The sequence below is a fragment of the Catharus ustulatus genome, chromosome 6, assembly GCF_009819885.2.
Source record: "Catharus ustulatus isolate bCatUst1 chromosome 6, bCatUst1.pri.v2, whole genome shotgun sequence".
NCBI lineage: Eukaryota > Metazoa > Chordata > Aves > Passeriformes > Turdidae > Catharus > Catharus ustulatus.
In genome coordinates this window covers 51,423,422-51,444,361 of record NC_046226.1, presented here as the reverse complement: position 1 = coordinate 51,444,361, position 20,940 = coordinate 51,423,422, and the positions used below count along the sequence as shown (strand labels likewise).

General features: G+C 39.7%; 1 protein-coding gene across 1 annotated transcript; it reads right to left on the bottom strand.

Moving 5' to 3' along the window:
* Positions 1 to 2,023: 2,023 nt before the first annotated feature.
* On the bottom strand, positions 2,024 to 20,469 carry COPB1 (COPI coat complex subunit beta 1). The gene is made up of 22 exons (XM_033063289.2): positions 20,388 to 20,469; positions 17,742 to 17,891; positions 16,882 to 17,111; positions 15,988 to 16,157; positions 15,690 to 15,804; positions 15,037 to 15,129; positions 14,348 to 14,485; positions 13,272 to 13,391; positions 12,728 to 12,835; positions 12,489 to 12,635; positions 11,958 to 12,103; positions 10,872 to 10,968; positions 10,131 to 10,291; positions 9,506 to 9,626; positions 8,925 to 9,152; positions 8,569 to 8,748; positions 7,629 to 7,773; positions 6,100 to 6,219; positions 5,641 to 5,786; positions 4,315 to 4,404; positions 3,440 to 3,595; positions 2,024 to 2,361 (listed from the first exon to the last, which is right to left on the bottom strand). The coding sequence occupies exons 2-22, from the start codon at positions 17,830 to 17,832 to the stop codon at positions 2,302 to 2,304; spliced, it is 2,862 nt and encodes a 953-aa protein (XP_032919180.1). The 5' UTR covers positions 17,833 to 17,891; positions 20,388 to 20,469; the 3' UTR covers positions 2,024 to 2,301.
* Between the last annotated feature and the right edge of the window lie 471 nt (positions 20,470 to 20,940).

Genomic DNA, 20,940 nt, shown 5'->3' with positions numbered 1-20,940 from the left:
TGCACAGGACCAGAACCAATTTGTTATCTGAGCTGCTGAGGGAAAGCTTAGCCAGAACACAGTAGGATAGATTTATAAAAGAAGGGAATTTAATCTCTGAAGCACAGATATGAAACACAGATCTAACATTTTTAGTGTTCAGGCTATTGAAAAAATGCATGCCATCAATGAAAACGTCTGTACAAAACCAACTCTGATACTGAATTGGTTTAGAGGAGAGCTACTGAAAAGCATGGCAGGTGGAAAATTAATCCCTAAGTCATGGCAGTTCCTGCTGCACAGGTGTTTCCATGTCCTTCCATAAAATCCTGACAGCAAAAAATTATGTTCCCCTCCCAGCTAAGACCCACTTCAAATATGGATGTCTGCACATGCCAGGATGTTTTTCTATTCTCCAATGAGGAGAGCAGATTGTGTATGAAATATGGCTTGGATAACACATACTGGAAATGTGTCTCCTTCTCCAAAAACATCCTTTCCTTGGCTGTGGTCAGCAAATCCATCCCATCCAAACCAGTCAGTGCCCAGAGCTATGACTCAGTCTCTGTTAGTTCCTTACAACTCACAGCGCCTTAATGAAGAGATGAAACCATCCATTGGACTCCTAGGATTTTCTTTAATCTTGATGTGGCTTTAATTGATTGCAGAATGAGATCCCCCACACTCACCCCAGGGCAGCATACTGATGGAATTTCACAGGAGATCCCATACAACATACTCCTAATGCTTTTCTCCCATCAGTACTCCTCATCCCCAAATTATGAAGTATTGAGCAGTTAAGATCACAATTTGATTATATCTAGTACATCCTTGTGCATCTGCGTAACTTCCCAGAAATGAATACAGCTGCTGTGGGATCATGCAGAGACATAAGGACATTATCAAGGTAGTCCTGAATACTCAGAGCTCCAGCTCTTGCTGCCATCATGTTATGCATGAGCTAGAGCTCTCACTAAAAACCAAATTAATGGCAGAACCAAACAGGGATTTCAAAACATGAAAAATAAATAGGTCATTCAGCAAAACCATGCTCAGGTCTTGCATTGCACTTCTAGGGCCATCCTTTAGCTTGACAAAATACAATAGCCCAGACTTTTATTTCAGAATTTACATGTGTGCTCCCTGTGCTTATTCAGAATGAAAAATAGGTATTTTCATCACTGAGGTCTTAAATGTTTTGGCAACCAGCTACTCAGAATATTCTCTTCTGTCCTTCTGGAGCAGGTCACAGCTGTGGAAATCCAGCAGCAGGACCTTCAGCCAACTGGAAGAGCACCAATGGCTCTGGACACTGTTCTGTAGAAGTAATTGCTTGCAGCAATTTAACAAATTCAGAATTAACGCTGAATAGATACAGCTGACAGTATATTCAATCTATCGTTATATGCTTTAATCCAAGACTAATTTGCCTAAGATTTAGTAGCCAAATGGTGTTAACTCACTTCAACATCCTGACCTGACCTTCACTCACAACTCTTCCTTTTCAACACAGTTCAATTCATAGCAAGCTCATAATGAGTCTGAATCTTTCCTTCCTGAGTTTGCACACGTGGCCAATGGCTGCATTCACTGAAAAACTGCTTATGCTGCTACAGCTTTAACGCTGCACTTGGCTGTCTTTTCCACACTAACTGAAAAATAAGAACACCACCAGCAATGTTATGTTACCAGGATAACACTGTCAGGAAAGCACTTCTCAAACAAAGTTTAAGGGTTCTATAGCTTGCTGGAAAAGAGCTGAATTTTGACAGTCTCTTTTTTGATACTACAAGCTTGCCTGTGCCAAGTTATTACATTACCATCTAGAATATACAGCCTTTAATTTAGCTGGCAAACTTATATTCTCCTAGGTATACCAGGGTATTTTAAGAATCATGACAACATATTCATACATTCAGGCCTAGTCATTATTGTAAACACTTCAGCTATTAGAGACTCCCACTTTCTCAGTATCAAAGCACCCCTGGACAGACATTCAATACTGATCAGATAATATAGAGATTATAACTTACAGACAAAACAGTACTGGTATAACTTGTTTATTGTACTGTGAGCATCAGTATATATTAGAGACAAAGAAAACATGACTCCCAGGACAAAGAAAAAAAAAAAACCCTGGAGATTTAAAATTTGCTCAATATCAATCATGGAGAACCTATAAATTATCTGCTGGAATGCATTCAGCTCAAAAGCCTGGCTTCTACAATTACAGAACACTGAAGAATATAAGATGTTCTGGATCCCAAAAGCCACATACCTAAGGTTAAACTGTAAAAGACTTGAAAAGACATTAGGTAAAATTTATAAACTTGTCTTCTTCTGAGACAGATTGATCTTATCTCCAAGGCTCAGGGCCATCCCCTGTAAGGAAAAGGAAGACAACAATTATGACACAAATACTTCATTTGAAAATGACTTTATCTCATCTATATTAAAATGGAAGGTCCATATATAGAAATCTACGAAGTCAGTGGCATGGAAACTTTCAGCTGTTCATTTCTTTGTACTTTTCACAGGCTTACTTTCTTGTCACTAGGTAAATGCTAGCTCTACATATATTATTGGGAAAACAAAACTTAAATGAGATGGCAACTGTTACATGTGTTATCAACATGAAAAGCAGAAGAATAAAACCAATTTTAATCTTTAGACCTCCCACCATTTGAAAGAGGACTGCCAGGGGAGAAATTACAACTGCCTGTCCAGTTACTGAAATTCAATTTGTTGAAAGTCCCAGTGCTGATAGCAGCACACTCAGTGCACCACAGCTATGGAAAATAATTTAATCACAGAGCCAGATTAATATTGCACACAAACTGAAGGACCATCAAAAGAAACTGCATTAATAAATCAGCATATTCAATAGCACAATTATTTCAAAATGGAACCGTGCTGACATATGTAACTGAATGCAGTCTTATGTAAAAATGGCACTGTAACATATCAGCAATTTTAATTTAAACCACTCCAAAATCTTTCTAGTGACATCACATAAACGAAATGTTTTCTTTGAATATGAAAACTCTCCTTTATTTTACGCTATTTAAAATAATTTTATTGTACACTGGTGTTTATGCATTATTTATTCCAAATGCCGGTCTTTAAGTTGGGACGTAGAAATTCTAAAATCCAAAGCAGACTCATGTATCTACAGAAAATGAACAGCAATTGTATGCATGGAATTTCTTTGCTGTGTGACACTGAAACGTGCAGTTTGGTAGGAAAAACATCATGTAACCCCTGGGCACATTTGCTCTTTATTTAAACGCACATAAAACATAACGATCCTATTTGCAGCAGTATGGACAAAACTGGGAAAGCCTGGCACAAAGGCCTGTTTTATGGTAACACACCAGGAGAAAAGACAGTAAAAAACCTGTAAATCTGAGGAGTGCTTGGCACATTGCCCTAAAAGCAGCGAGGATGGGAAGCCCCTTACCTGACTCTTGGCCCGGATCCGTATGTGCCCCGTGACAGGCGCCTCGGGCCCCAGGTGGATCGGCTTCTCAATGCTCACATTGGCCAGCGCGTCCTCCCCGAATATGGAACGCGCGTAGAGGTTGGCTGCCATGAAGCCACAGTAGCCTGAAAGTGCCTATGGAAAGCACATGGGAGCTCTTAGAAGACCAAAAACCTCTAAACACAGTTTAGTTCACCCTAAGTTCCCTAGGCAGTTATCAGTGTGTCACGTTTAAACTTTCTTCATGTGCAACGTTTTGTAACATGTGGGAATCATGCATTGGGAAACAGTGGTTGCCTTTTTCTAGAATTCTTATTATACAGTCTACAGAATTCATCAAGACAAGGCAGGAAGGCATTTTATGGTTAGTTTTAACCAACAGCAAAATGACAAAGAAGTTAAATAGCTACTTAATTTGGACACTATACATGCAATAGCTAACAGCTATCATACATGCTATATCTTAACAGCAAGCAGCTGTTCTATATATTTATTCTGCTTCACAACAAAAAAGCTAAACTGGCAAAAGAAAGGTAATTTTGTCAGAGAAGAAAGATATATGGAGCTACTAAAAAAACGCCTTTATGTCAACAGATGGTCCCATCAAGTCTATGCTACAGCTTAGCTACTGTGAATCAAAATGGACATTCTGATTTTCCAGCTTGTGACAACAGAGAATTTTGGTAACATTTATCTGTTTTTACTCATTTCAGAGCAAAAACTTAGAGGTATATGTACTATTTCACATTGTAAGCAGGCATGTCTAAGAATAATAACAATAAACGTCAAACAAATTAAATAATAAAAGCACAGGAACAAAAAAGGTATCTAAAACCCTCCAAGAAATAGCTCACCTTCTCTGGAGTCAGGCATTTCATATTGGTTGACTTCAGTATGTGCTGTAGGTATTCATTTAAATCAATGATATTTGTATTCACTGTTACCTTTAAGAAGGAAAAAAAAGAAAGCAATTACTTTAATTAGCACCTTGGGTATTTCTGAAATCTCTTCCTCAGGGCTCTGTAAAGGAGATCACTTCCACATTCCTCCTTGAGCAGCAGCACACTCAGTAAGCTGGATGCACTTCCCACTATGTGGTGGCATCATAGGAAGCCTTCCCCTCCTGCCATCCACTTGTTATGATGGAGATTTTCATGCTATTACCACGGTTTCTAAAATCTACTGGATGAATATGATACTCTATTGAATGTCTAGATTCTCTACAGCAAACAGTGGACCCCTTGTCTGAATATAGTTTACACACTGCCAGAAATAAGAAAAAGCAATATCTAGTCTAAAGTTTGCTATTAACCAGTGATAAAGATTTCTTTCATCTTCCCCTTCTAGCAACAAAGCTCTCTGGGCTGCCTTGGCTTTATCATATTGCATACTATGTGCCTTGTTAAAATTGTTTTTTAACATATCTCTTAGAAGGAGTTTACAAACTGCTAAGGCTTCATATATAATATATTACATTATATTGTGCACAAGTTCCCCCTGAGACATTTAAACCTAGTCTCAAGAAAGCACACCTATGTACCACACAAGGCGACAGTTCATGTAAAATATCTCCCATTGTGGCTTCATGTTTCTACTCTATTTTTATATGATATTGTCTCCCTTAAACCCTTTTTTTAGGTTTGGACACCCTCAGTTACTATGAAGTGTACCCACTGTCTTGCTGTCTTACACAGAACCCAGAACTTCATGCTACAGCTGTACTGCAAAGTAGTAAGGTAAAAGAAAGCTGTTCCTGTCCCCCTGGTAGGGACCTGGACTAAACAACCTTTAAAAGGTCCCTTGCAACCCATGAGACAATGTGATTAAGAACTGGAGAGGCTGAGCAGCATGAGTAATTCTGCGGCCTCAGCATAAACTTACACTTGTTGCTATCTCACCTTTGAGCCAAAATACACAGCAATCACCAGTCAGTTTGGACAGCTTCCATACAGGAGGTAAAGCTCAATGCACACAACCTCTTTTGCAGGCCAAAAACCCAGTTATTGCATTGCTAAGCTTGTGAAACTGATAAGATAGCTGTAAGAGAATAAGCTGCTTGAGGCAAACATCCAATGAGAATGCTGAATGAGGTTTATGTGGCAATAGATAATGCTGCTGTAGAACAAGAGACAGAATTGTATCTCATCAATAAAGTAACATACAAAACAAAAAAAACTAACTTTGTTTTCCCACTCAAATTCTGCCCACATCTGTCTGAACTCAGCATCTGTGCAGGAAGCAGGTTGGATGTAATCCATGATGTCAATGTGAATATCACTGAGGACCACACAGTTTCTGTCGCTGGCTGCTCCAGAGACGTCATACACTGCAAGAGAACACACAAAACCATTTCTGAGTGTTCCAAAGCACTTAATAAGGGTGCTGAGTTACCACCTGCCAGTTAACAAGTTAGCCATTGCTCAGTCTCATGCTGACAATCATCCTAAAGGTAGCACATTCTACAATGGTTTTAAGAAACAGTGACACAGGCTTGTTTTTTCTGAATCATCACAAAAAAATCTTATATTGTAATTAATTTCTTCTTCCAATATAAAGGGTTCTACTTATTTTTGAGCTCATTAAGCAGTTTAAAATGCAATGCATTCATGTTAGTTTTGTACACTAAATTGTTTACTTACCAACATTACCAAAAATGATTCCATTTTCTGTTGAAGCGACTTTGACATTAGCTTTAATGTTTGCAAAATCATGCGGAGCAAGTGTCAGAGGAGATGGTTTTTCCACAAGTTTCAAGTCACCTGTGTAAAGAAATTGGGAAATGGGGATCAGGGAACATTAGCAGTGCACAATCAGCTTAGCTTTCAGAACAAGAGTTTTTTATTTTCTTGTCATTCAATTTTTGCATCTACAGAGCTGCACTAAACAGCACCATAAAGATATTAGTTGATTTGGAATTGGTTGCTCTTTTTTTATATAGTTTTCTAATTGCAAGATAAATTACATTGCATACAAATTTAAGTTAAAATACTGCTGTGTTCACTCAAACTCCACTGAAAACAAATGCAAATACTGAATTAAATGGGCTTTGGATGGAGTTTAGTAATTATTTTTTAACAAGGAGATGGTTAATCGTACCTGGTATTGTAATCACTGACATCGTCATAAGGCCTAACCCTACAGTCAAGTGCCACAAACCCAAAGTTCAATGTCCAGCACTACAGGCATAAGCTATTTATAAACAGGTCAAAGTATCCCCTTGATTCTGACAATAATTGCTCCAAGGAAACCCAAGGGATGCATTTTTACTAAATCCTTCAGCAAGCAATTTGAAAGACTCCTTAGTTCTATTAAATTGCAATTTGAGAACACAGTATGAACAGCATGAGCTCCACACATGGGAGTGATGCCTCAAGTCAGCTTTTGCAGTACATCAGCTGGGAAATAAAGAATTTCACTTTACTGAGTTGACAAATAGAAAAGTACAACGTATTAAATAATGCATCCATTTGATTTACTCCTATCACTAGTCTCATCAAATGATTTACAAAATTTTAGGAGAAAGGCTGTGCTCCTCCAGTGATATTTACAATAGTGAAAAGTATGTAATGTGAGTTCTCCTAGCATACTGCAAATGCATTTCAGCTCCTGACTGCTAAAGCAGAGGAGAGCTAATAGGAAACTGGTTACTGTTCTTGAATTATCTGCTCCAGCGACTCCTCTAAGAAAAGTTAATGAAGCCTCAGTATTGTCCAAGCAATACTCTGGTATAGCTTTGGTACAGGGAATGGTTTCCATTGAGTAAATGCAGTATTTAAGCACTTCAGGATGAGTGCAAAAACCACCTAGGGCAGATGGCTTTCTGTTCCATTCCAGTTGGGATTTTGACCTATTTCTATTTTCCTGTTTATGGCAGCAGCAGAATGAAAAATAAGTACATCAAAAAAAGGAAAAAAGGAGAGGGGGAAATGGAACGCTGTGTTTTTAGTGATAAAATCTGACTATGGTTTATATCATCAGATTGCAATGTCAGTATCAGTACACACAAAACTTCCACCAAAAATTTAAAAAAGTGTATTTTTAAAGGCATTCAAAACGGTGACTAACTGGCATCACTTTGGAAGCATTTCAGGAATTCCTTACAGCAGGTTAATGCCCAATTCCCAAAACCTCAGAGCTGCTTTGTTTGCACCAGAGCAGCCCAGCTTACCCAGCGTGGCCAGTTCCAGGGTGCAGTTCTGCAGGGTGTCACTGGTCTGGTTGACCACCAGCACATCCAGCACGATGTCGTACTGATTGACATGGACATAGGCTTCTGCGTACACAGGGTCTGAGAAACCTGTCAGCTGGGTAACCTGTGACACAAGCCAAGGCATTCACCTTCTCAGAAACCAGTTTAGAACACAGAATCATTCAAACAATGACAAAAAATTAAGAATAAAGTACACCCAAATTTATTATTCTTCAATATGGGCCTGCAAAACAAGTAGCTTTCCTTCAAATATCCCCCTGCATGCACACTACAATTATAAACTCTCTCCAGACCAAATGTGTGCTAAACTAGTAAGTTCCTAAAATACGAGCTGTAATGCCATTTATTCTTAAGATGATCAGCAGGACAAAGAAATGCTACACTTAAAATGAAAAGGTAAATTTAAACACAAAGAAGATTCCATCCAGTCTTTCAAAGTCTGGGGGTTTAACTCTTAACTAATGAATTTCTCAAGTGATTTCTTCTCTTTAAACCTCCTTGGCAGGTTTTGCTAATCTGCAGAAAAAAAAGGCATAAAGAGTGAAGTACGGATGCATTGCACTTGGCAGTAGGACACAGGAGCCAAAGAAAGGGGTTAATCACTTCTGGCATCCTTGCTCCATTCCCTGTAAAATTTATTGGGATCTCCAAACCAACAACTCCTAATTTCTTCTCCACATTCCAACAGCTCAGCACTCTCCAAGTCTCCTTCTTGTTCTTTCTCTGCCCATTTGAGAAGGTAACAACTATAAGCACAAACGCTTTTCTTTTTCTCCTGATGGCAACCAGGATATATCTGTGTATTCCCAATCAACCAGCACAGTCTGGTTCATCAGTTCCAGTCTGCAATTCCCAAAGTGATCCCATGCATATATTTAGAGCATAGATCTCCCACTACCTTATTAAGTTTGGAAGCAAGAGGATCAGCAGCCTCTTTCCTCTGTGTGTTTCCCATTGCTGCAAGAAGGCTAAGCTGGAACTGGTCTTCTTTTGAGCTCATTTCATTTTTAGCAGTAAGCTGCATGAAGGAAATGGGATCATCTGGCTGAATTGTCACATTCCTCTTCTCAGATTCTTTCTGCAGGAAGACAATAATTCAAGAATTCACATGAATTCCATTCCTTAGCACAGAAAAAACAGTCAAATAATGGTTGACCTACACAGAGTCAAATGGTGACATTTCTGGGACTAGCTTGGATGTGAACATCTGTAAAAACTCCAAGTGTTTATGGTCACACACTTATAACAGCTCACCTTCTGGGAAAGTTTCTCCTCTTCCAGCTTGGCTGACAGCATGTGAGAGAGGGACTGCCTGCATTCTTTGTTGAAAATGTCATTCATGAGAGGAGAACATTCTGACAAAACTTTCAGACACAATGAAATACGATCCACATCATCATCTGTAATTGGTTTTTTGGGAAGAGAAGACTTTCCCAAGTGGAGAATAGTGGCCATCAGCAGCATAGCTTCAGCATTAAAGGACTGAGAAGGAGCACAAAGAGAATGGAAGAAGGTTATTGCATTTTCACAGCTTTAAAGAAACGTTGACTTCTGATTAACTTAAAAAAAGGTGTGTATAAATCAAGTCGAAACATATCAGAACAGATTACTCAGTATTTTAGCACTTGTTATCTGAAACCAAGCAGAATGATTTAAAAACTCTCTAGATAAAATGGCTGGACAACAGCAGGTCTTGTTTGTAAACAAACTATCATTATTATCCAATCACATAACTGGCAATTCCCTTTGGACTTAACCCATTTTTTCATCTGTTTAAAAGAAAAGAGGCAACAAGCAGCTCTTCCTTGGATGTGAAAACACAAGAGATGACTCACATTTTGTTTCTTCTTTTCCTGAACTAGGGACACATAACGTAAAGCAATCTTGGTTAAAGTTGTAGCAAGGGAAGCTGCAACAAAGAAATCTCCATCCAGCAAGAATCCTCGTAAGGGAGGTCTGCAAAGACAAACGATTCTCAGAAAACTTCAGATGACTTCAGCACACTTCTCTTAACTTTCACACTGTACAAGCTTGAAACACCTCACAATGTTGGGTTTTTTCCTTCTCAAAGTAATTTTCCAGATACATATTTTCACAAGTCACACAGTCATTTCCACATAGACTAGGGAGAGAGAGGTGCAGGAGTGCAAGGTGATATAAAGGGAAGAAACTATTTGAATCTAAAGGAAATACCTCTGTATCCAACTAGAATTGTAAGAGTTTTATATGTAAAAAAATCATAATTAACAAAGTTCTTGTTTTTACAGTAAGCTTTGATTACAAATCCTAAGCAACTGGGCAACTTCCTATGGGATAATATCTAGGTGGGATAATACTTTAAAACAGGAAATTCCCTAAACCACTGAACTCTGTATGAGAGATAACACCACCCAAATAAAAAAAAAAAAAAAGATAAAAATTAACCAAGTCATTCCTGGCCAAGCATGAAATCACAAATACCTGTCTTCTTCCTTTTTGGCAGGTCGGGAACTGCTAAGAGCACTTTGTGTTGCATAAGTGCCCATCTCTGTCACTAATTTTTGGGCTGGACCCACAGACACCTCTTCTTCAGTTTTGAGCTCACCAGCTTCTTTCTTGATCTCAGATTCTACAATTGGGATCTAGAAATGAACAGGAAACAACTGTTACAATTAAAATATATGTTTTTGTTCTACAGAATGTATTAATAAAAATTATCTGCATTACTGAAGATTTTATAAGCAAAAGGTCAGCTACAGTGCATTGGTTTGGGGAGAATTTGAGGAAATAAGCAGATATTGAAATACATAGAGAAGCTTCCTACATGCAATAAAGCTCTCATTGATGAATTAGATTTTGTCAGAGAACTCCTCCTTTCAGAACAATCCAGACTCAAAGTACCTTTTCTTTGCTGTTGGATATAATTAAACCATATTTTAAAGCTGCCATAATTTTCTGAAATAAGGATTTTTCCAACTCTTCTCTTAACAGATATCACTTATTCTCAGTTCAAGTATGCTACTTGAAAAAATGAATAATAAATGCAAAATCCTGCGTTTTACTTAAGATTCCCCGTGCACATGCCATTACACATCACAAGTCCTCAAAACCCTGTTGCATCTTACCTGAGCTTTCTAAAATACCTTTTTCCTAGAAAACCCACTGCATAATGGCAGGAAAAACCAAAGAGGTAGTAACACAAAAACCCCAAAATGCACACACCTCTCCGAGTGATCTGCGAACCTCTGTCATCACACTTTGTATATCTTCCTTCGTGCTGCAATATTCTCCAAGGATCCATAATGCTCCTCGATAAATCCTAGGACAAGAACAATAATTTAAATCATGCTTTCATTATATACTCAAACTAGCACCAAGAAAAGGATTTATGGTCAAGTAATAAAGGCCAGTCTTTACAAATTCAAAAGGACACAACTGGCAAAAGTGGGTTAAATGAAAAGAAATTATCCTTTCAGCCTCAGTAAACCCAAGAACAAGTACATCAAATTAGATCTACTCTCTGCTACGTATTTATTTCCATCTGTGTTAATCCTGACATACACAAAATTAAATTTCATTGCGATTATAATGAAATACTCTACTGCATGTGACTGCAGTAAAAGTCAGCTCTAAATTCTCCATCTAACTGAGACAAACTATTTTTTCCATTATACAGGAGAAAACGAAAAACCAGAACAAGAGTGAAGATTAGGAAAAGAATAGCAAAGCTTCAGAAGCCCTTTCCCCCCCACATAATGAGATTACAATGGAGATGGGATTCAGTTTTCTGGGATTCAGGAGAGTGCTCTTGTGATACAAAGAAATTCTCATATGACTTAACATTTACAGATGTATCAGCAAGCAAAGTTTTTAGAGCCCTGAAAAGTATTAAAACAGCTTTATAGTTTGGAAAGCTCAGACTATGCTAGATTAGGTTTTCTAATAAATGTACAGAGTTGCCTACAAGTGCAAATTCCTCAGGAATTATTTTTTAACAAATACATCACTTTATGTTAGGCCTTAATCAACAATGCTATTTCCTATCAAATGGAATTATCAACTATCAACTATGTTAGAGTAATTAAAATTGAATTTATTTTCTTTATTCAATGCAACAAACACCCAATTTATCTCTTGTACAAGCAGACAAGAAGAAAGTTGTACCTAGAAATCCTCTACACCGAAATATCTCAGTCACTCTCTGTGCGGGTCACAGGGATTTTGGTACACATTTAATGACAATATACATTCAATGCAAGTGAGTCACAGGTGCTCTAAAGTCTATTTGATATCATATTCTGGACTCACTTGACAGATTTGATAGCATGAAAGACTTCAAGCATCTTCTCAACAATGAGAGGTCTGAGGTTATCAAATCTCTGGATCGCTTCCCGCACAAACTCCAGGACATCGGCGGCTGCCGCTTCGTTGTTATCACTAAGGAACTCCATCAGCTGCACAGAAGGGTGAACATCAGCACAAACAAGTTTGTACAATAACACTTCCCTTCTATGCTCAGAAAAATAAAACTCCTTATGTAGCTCCAATGAGAAAAATCTGAAGCCAAACAACCTTAAGTACATTCCAAACAAGGACCAATTATCATATTCCCAAACTATTTTTCTAGTCATAGAAATTATTGCACTTTTAAAAGTCCTCTTCAGTTTATGTTCTTCAAAAATAAAAACAGCCTCAGAAGACAAATACTTACAGCATCAAAAGTCCTATGTTTCTTTAGGAATTAAAAATAGCATTCCTTCTGTGAGGCTCCAGCAATTCTGCAGGTGTTGGGTATAGGTATAACACATTTAATGACAATATAGTGAAATACTTGCATACCACTGGAATAACATTTGCAGCCATGTCTGGGAAGCGAACACTACAGGAATGCAGTGTCCGAACCAGGAGCTGTCTGTACTTGTCTGTATCTTCATGCTCTGTCACATTATTAGTTTTAATCACTTCCTTCTTCAGAACAATCACAAGCTGCAGAGAAGATCAAATCAATTTTTTTTTTAAAGTGATATTTTTCAAAAGAAAGAAAACAGTGTAGTGAATGAAAAGCACATGTAATTTACCTCCTCCACATTTCGTGAAGACACAAGGTCCAGTGCCAGCTGAAGGGTTTTTTTGCGCACTTCTAGATCTGGGGTGCTCAACACTCTGAGGATGTCCATAACTAGATCCTGAAACAATAACAAATAAATTATTTTGCCATTTTAAATTACTTCCTCTTCATACAGTTCTAACTTTCAGTCCTCAATGATTTTCAAAGCCTTTCTGGATACATAATATATGATCTACTGACAAGCAAGCAATAAGCATTAGAACTTCTCAGCGTTCATTTAATACATGCTGCATTTACATAGAAGTCTCCTATGCAGCTACACCATTAAACCTTACAACCAGAACAGCATTTCTCATTGTTAATTCTTATGCAGACAATAAAAGCAGCTAAGTCATAAACATAAAAGTCTATCCAGTATGTTTTTACCAAAAACATACCAACAGGAAACTGAAACTTCACAAGTTCTTCTCTCCATACATTGCAAAAACCTGGAAGCTTTGTTATTGAAGGTTTTTCTTTCCTAAGGCTTGCAGGAAAAAAGACAGCTCACATACCTGCAACACTCGTTCATGGGAGGGATGCTCCTTTAACTCAATCAGCCGATCCAAGACAATCAGTTTCACATTATTATCACTTTCTTTAATAATCAAATCTATGTAGCACTGGGCAGCAGCCTAAAATAAAAAGGATCAAGACCATTTTTTTATCCATGAAGAGGAGAAACTGGAAAATTTCTGAAATTGAGGAAATGCCTCCTTCTTTAGTTTTACTATTACAGCGGCAACTCAGAGTTGGCACAGAAATTAACCTGATAAACAAACTTCAAAAATTTTTGTCCACCATATTACAAAAATCCCACATGAAGGCATCAGTTACAGTACACAACTTATAGTACACAGACTTGACTTCAAATTCAAAGAGTAAGATAGGTTATCTGACATGCTATGGGTCAGCTGTGAAATATGCAACAGGGCACGAAAACCAACTTAAAGAAGTTAGCAGTGTTAGCCTATCCAGATAAGGTTTTAATGACAGCTTCTATGTACAGTGTGTCTACTCAAAAAACTGAGTATGCCAAACCAAGAATGTTGGAATTCCTACTCCCCTCATACTCTAGAAACTATTTACAATGCTGTAAATCTATGCCTAACCCACCTTTTAAATTTCCAAACAAACTCAAAATTTCTAAGCGATCTTAAATAAATAGCTGTATAAATATAAAACTAGGAATCCCAGGTGAATCAGTAATCAACACAAATCTTCATTGCTTTATGATTCTACCCTGAACTGGAATGAGTCATATTCATGAGTAAAAAATTTCCTCCAATCTCTGAAATCTTCAGCTGTAATCTGCTTTGCTAACTAGGCCAAGTAGATTGCAGATTGGTCCAACAGTCTGCTCAGTATTGAAGCTTGTCCCCTACCAAAGTGACATGAAGTCCACTAGCTCCAGGTCTTTTTTTTGTGACCAGTTGGAAGAGATACTTTAGGACAGTGAGAAGTGTCATAAGAGAAGTGTGGCACAGCCCACTTTACTAAAGCTTTCACTCCCAAGTATCAACACACAGCACAGAGCATTCATTTCAGTGCACTAGAAGCTACTGAAGAGCTGAAAACATCACTTTCATACCTTGATTGCTGTGGGTGCACTGGAGAGTGTAACCAGAGTACCTGCAGCCTCATACTTCACTGCAGGACTCGAGGACTGCAGGAGGTTGTAGATGCAGCGAATGAACCGAGCTCTCTCCGACGGATTTGCGTGACAGACCTCGATAAAAGAATGATCCACATTTGACACAACGAAAAGAGCAATTCTACAGCTCACCTGCTCTGCTCTCTCACAGAGAGGAGAAAATTAACCATGAAGTGACAACCTTTTCTGCTGACACAAAGTGTCATTCACAGCTGTAAAAATCTCATTACAAAAGTTCTTCAAACACTGTTCTCAATAACTCTGAGCAATGCTACAGAGTCTTAAAATCTCCCATCAAAAAGAAGGGCAGAGTCTTTAACAGCTTCTGTAAGAGATGCCCTGCTCATGCCCATCAAGACCACTCTGATAATACACTTCCCATCACAGCAAATCTGCTGAAACTTATTGCTCTATACAGTGCACACTTGAGCACTTTAATCATTTCAAGAGACAAATCTTATTCACCTTATTGGTAATTAAGCAATGACATATTCCTTACGTGGACAAGAAGCCAGCTAAATCCCTTTTCCTGTAACATTCTATCCCTTTTTAAAAAACAGTCTAATGCAATTCTGTAAATTAACATGTGCATTTATTTTAAATATGCCACAACATTTCCCTTTTACCTTGTAAATTAGTTCAACAATAACCAGCTGCAGTATGTCACCAAAGGTCTGCACTTGATCAATACAGGTACTCAAATAATCCAAAGCTCGATCCTACACAAACAGAAGATAAATTATTTTACATTATTCAGAGTTTGTTCACTCAGTTGAATTTTAAACCAAAACACATTTTAAAAATCAAAATACAAAACAGCCTTTTGCAATGCTTCAACAATTTAGGAAAACACTGCAGACCTAAAAAGCAAAATAACCCATCCTGTCTATAAAGGGCAAAAAAAGAGACAAACTAGTGGTAATTAGGCACAAAAGGCAATTGCCTGTAGAACAAGTAATCCAAAACACTAAATAGAAACTGCCATTTCTTTCTTATGCAACTACAAAAGCTTTAGAACAGCAGATAAGGGAGCGCTTCTCAGTGTGGTTATGCTCACATTTTTCAGCATCTTCACCAAATAGAGTACTTCTCCTTTAATATAAAGACAGCACTAAATATCTACATTATCAGCACCAAATATCTCATAAAAGTAATAACACTATCATACATGGGGTTCTTTATGAATACAAGTAGTTTATACTACCAACAAACTACTGGCTAGTTACCCAGCATATTTACAATTATTAAACCAAATGACTTTGAGGGCAGGTATCCTTACCTGATCTGCATGAATTAGCATCATAAATGCATTTCTTTTGCAGCTTGCATCTTTCTCGTTCACCAAGAAATCATGGATCAGTTCAGGAGCATCAGGTATAAGATGTTCAAAGTTCCTTTACAAGAATAAAACGTAATTAGAAGAGCTACTGGCAAAGAGTAGAATCCAAGAATGCCCATTAGATAGAGGAGAAACGGCAAACATAAAAATTCTAAACACCACACTGGGGAGTGGTAAGTGTTTGAGTTCTCAAGAGCTCAGGCAGCCATGCAGGACTGTGCCCTGTTTGTGCACGTACCTGTAGATGGTGTAGATCGCCAGGACGGCATTGCGGCGCACGTAGCTGTGCCGGTGCTCCAGGCACGCGCGGATGGCCGGCATCAAAGGTTCCAGCAGCTCTGCCTCCTTCAGCTTGCACAGGAAGCGCAGAGTGGAGCCTCGGATAAACTCGTTGGGGTGCTGCAGATCCTAAAAGCAACAGGAAATGTATTTGAAATGCCAGACTCTCCAGATTAATGCACCTGCCACCTTCACTCAGCTTTCCCATGGTACAAGTTCCCAACATCGCCAACAACACCTCACTGTTTTCTCAATAAATGCTTTCCTAAAGCACTGCTGCCCCACAATATTTAAAAACATGGACTTCTGTGCACTAAAACTTACAAAGCCTGTAGGATTTTGTTTTTTCTGGATTGTATTTGTTTTCTCTGATTTTCTCTGATTTCATGGCTGTGAAAGCTCAGCCTGTGGGCATTCCTGCACATTGGATACAAATTTCTTGTATGTGTTAGCTCATCTCTTTCCAACCCAGGTCCGTAATATCTTTATGAAGGTGTTTCCCAAATAAATCACAATTGTGTCCTTTTATGACCCATGGCTTGTCCCAAGATGCCTGGAAGATAATAACTATCTTACCCCTCACCTTTTATGTTCACTGATAAGGAAACTGCACTAAATTTTTGTTAAGTTGTACCAGTAAAAGAACACAAAACTACTTGGTAGTAGGTCTGCTGCCTACCTGCCGTTATCCAGCTCTGCAGCACTGAGACACAACTGACAGGAAGAAAATGCTGAGCATAAACAATGTTTGCATTTATTCAGTAACACAAAATGATAACCCTTCTATAGAGATCCAGCAGAGGAACACGGTTATATTCCTCTTATTTATGTTATGAAATGAACAAGAGGGTACCTTTCTGTACGCATCACACACGAGGATCATCTCCTGCAGGAGCCTGCCGTCTGGAGTGGTCTTTGGCACAATCTCCCAAAAGACAAGCAGCAGCTTTTTGATAGTATGGTCTTGGAGAGGCAGCACAAAACGTATGATGGTCATCAGGAGCCCAGGCAGCTTCTCACCATTCAGAATCATAATGATTACTTTCTTCAAGGCCTCCGTCTTCAACTTGACATCTCCTTTTTCTAGAGGAGGAAATGAAGTGAGGAAGGCTGACATGTCACAGCTACTTTAACAGGAATATTGATCTTCAGTGTCAGAGTACACAAACCCCTCTGAAGGAGCGAAATACATCCTATCAATAAAATCCATGCCTTTACTTCTATTGAAGCATAAAGAGGAAGCAAGAGGTATTTAAAAATAAGTATGGAATTCAAACTTAGTCTGAGATCAATATATTGGAATCAACAAACTCCAAGGCTGTTTTAATGCTTAAATTTATACCAAGATATTACAATGTACTCTGGTGTCACACACATACCAGATACTAACACTGCTGTTTTGGCCAGTGCATTCCACAGTGCACTGAACAAGTGACAACACAATTTGTTGCTTATTCCAAAAAATTCTGCTCAAATCTGCCTTAGAAATTCAATTTTGCACAGATTGTGGAGTGCACCAAAGCACAAAATAATACCATGAAGTTTCTCAAAACACAGCAAACATAGGAACACGCATCTTTCAGAACTCAACAGAAAGTAAACATCAAACTGACTTGTTTTAGCTTATAAAATGCAAACAATACTCTAGGAAAGGCACAATGAGAGAATACTTCAGGTAGGATGGAGTATCCTTCAAGCACTGCCAATACTTGCCTAGGTCATTTTTTAAGCTGATTTCAGAAGGCGGCTCTGAATCCATGGGAACGTTGATCAACGTGTAACACACGTTCTCTGCAGCAGTCATGGCTCTTGGTTACAGGAGTTCTCTCAAGGGAAGAATTATTTTCACACAAATCTCAGACAACCTAAAAACCAAGCAAACAAAGACATCCAAAAGTTAAAAGATTTTAATAACAAACACAAAAACATTATTATAACTGACTTAATGGCTTGAAGGGATTGCTGAATTTCTGGATGCAAAAAGCCTTCTTGCTTTGCTGTTACCCTAAAATATTCCTGTGAGCACCACAAAGATGAAGAGCATGATATTTTTCAGAGACAACAGAAAAAGAACAAAATCTTTCCAATATTTTGGGCACAGTCAGGAATAATAGAAGTGTGCAGGACACCTGACTGAAACCAAATCCATGCAATAGTTTCTCCCTCCTGCAGTCATTCCCTGATCCCAGTTCTGTATTCCCACGACCCTCCTTGCACTCCTGTGCCCCTCCAGGTGAACGACCCAAGCTGCAAAACCAGCTAAGAAACTTCACAGAAAAAAAAGAAAAAATAAAAAGATAAAGTTCTGGACTCAATGAACAAGTTGAATCAGTCTATGGAGGAAGATTTGAAGAGGAGCACAAGATCCAAGAGAGCAAAAACCATGGATGGGAGAAAACACAATGTGATGGAGAGAGAAGCATTTTACCTGCCAGGGATCATCAGATCAGCTCAACTCTACTGTCTCCACTAGACACTAATGAGGAAATCAAGCCTTTTTATGGTGAAAAAGGACAAGGCTACAGATCTATCAAAGCTACTGTTTCCCTGGCAGTCCAGGTAATGAAATCTGCTATTAAGCTCAATTCTCATTCTCATGTTTGTTTTTTCCTTATATAATAGATATCTAGAATCAAATCAACCTTTTTGCTGTATCAATCCTCATTCACATGTTTGTTTATTCTTTATATAATAGACATCTAGGATCAAATCAAATCTTTTTATTCTATTTCTTATGTAATGAAAAATGCTCAAGCTTGAGCTTGCTTGGCTGATGCAGTGATACTACAGTGGCAAGCACAGCAAAGAAAATTGTTACTGTTTATTACATGAGCAACTGTGTACTTTCTACAGAAACTGTGTCAAAATAAATCAGCCTGTATTGATACTAATTGTCTGGAAGTCTTAGGTGCCCTTTTGTCATCAAATGGGCACCTAGAGAACCTCACCTGCTCCCTCCTTGAGGGAGCAGAGAACTTGTGCTGCCTCCTTCCACACAAGAAAACAACTCACATCAATCAGCACCCCAAAAAATAACTGCAATACAAATTTTTAAGGAAACATTCCTCTTTCCGTTATGAATTCTGTATTTTAAGGCCAAGATCACTCAAACTTGTTGCTTACAAATATCTACACAAACCACTTGTTCATGGAATGACTGGATGTGGGACTCAGTGCCATGCTCTAGGTGACAAAGGCAGTGATCAGTCAAAGGTTGGATTCGATGATCTCAGACGTCTTTACCAACTGTTTTCTTGCCTCAGCAGCAGCTTTTTAACTTACTTTTCCCATGTTGTTACACAGAATTCCTGCCTCAAACCCTGCAGCCAGCACCTACACCTATAACTCACACAGACCATAAAGTAGATCCTTGTGAAAACATACAAAGACCTCAGCTGCAGAAATTTCCAAAATCACAGTCAAACAATTCTCTGAAATGTGATAAATGAGTGCAGTTTGGGCTCTGAAAAGCAGCAACGAAAAACAACTCTCCTGAAACACAGAGCTGGGAGATTTGGCAGGGAGAACCACCACCCGGTTTTCCTCCTTGCAAGGCACAAAGGCTGGAACTCACTTTGATGGTTGAGAGCCCACAGGGACACAGATGTAGGTGCTGTTTTAACCCTCCAGCAATAGTATCTCTGTCACCTGTGGTGAGTCACAGAATGTTCGGGTCGGAAGGAACCTTAAAGATGAATTCACTCCAACCCCCTGCCATGGGCAGGGACACCTTTTACCAGATCATGGTGCTCAGAGCCCCATCCAACCCGGCCTTGAACACCTGCAGGGTGGGGCACGCACAACTGCTCCGGGCAACCTGTGCCAGAGCCTCGGCACCCACGGCCATCGAAAGTTACAGACTTTAGAGAGCCCAGGAAGAAAAAAAAACCAGCCACGCCTGCTCCCACCTACACCCCCGGGGAGCCCTTGGGAGCGGGGGCACCTAATGAACCCAAACCTTGAGAACGCACCACTTTACTGGTGCACAGCTCTAATACAGAGTGTTCAAAATGCTGACTAAAAAATCCCGACAAATTTCGAGCCAACTGAGGGATATTTCTCCCTTAATATCCCATTTCCTACTTCCAGTCCGAACTCGGGCATTTGAAGCTACGAGGCAAAACTTCCCCCAGTGCCGGCTACGCCTGCCACTGCCCTGAGCAAACCTGGAGACCCGCAGCCCCCTCCGGGCCACAAACCCTCCCGCACCCGCCCCGCGCCCCGGGGCCCAGCGGGAGCCACCGGGAAGATGCCGCCGGGGCCCTGAGGTCTCGGGCCTTGCGGCGCTCAGCGCAGAAGCGGCGCCCGCCGCTTCCCCCGGCCCCGTGAGGCCGCCGCGGGCCGGCCGTGCGGCTCCGTACCGGGGGGCGGTGGGGTCGGGCCGGTCCCGGCGCGGAGCTGAGCCCGCGGCGCTGCCGCTCCGGCGATGGCTGACGTGGAGCCGCGCCCGCCCCGGCCACATCGCGCGTACGGCGGCCGCCGAGGGACACGCCCCGCGCCTGCGCGAAAGGGGCGGGGCCACCGCGAGGGGCGGGGCTATAATTGTGACGTAGTGACGGGGCGGGGCCATTGTGTGACGTCACTGCGCCGAGCGGGCCTTTCCAGCGGGAGGGATCGGGGACATCGGGATGCAGGAAAACAGTGGAAGAAACCAAGATTAAAAATAGATTAGATAGATTAGATAGATAGATTAGATAGATAGATAGATAGATAACATTAAAAAAAGAATAAAAGGGGTGTGGGAAATGGTAAAGAGGAAAATAAATAAGAAAATAAATGGGTGGGGGGAAAGTTGTTGACAAAATTAGGAACTGGAAAATAGATTACGGGAAATGAATAAAAGAGAAAATTAAGAAAACAAATGGGTGGGGGAAAAGTTATTATAAAAATTAGTAAGGGGCTGGGAAATAGA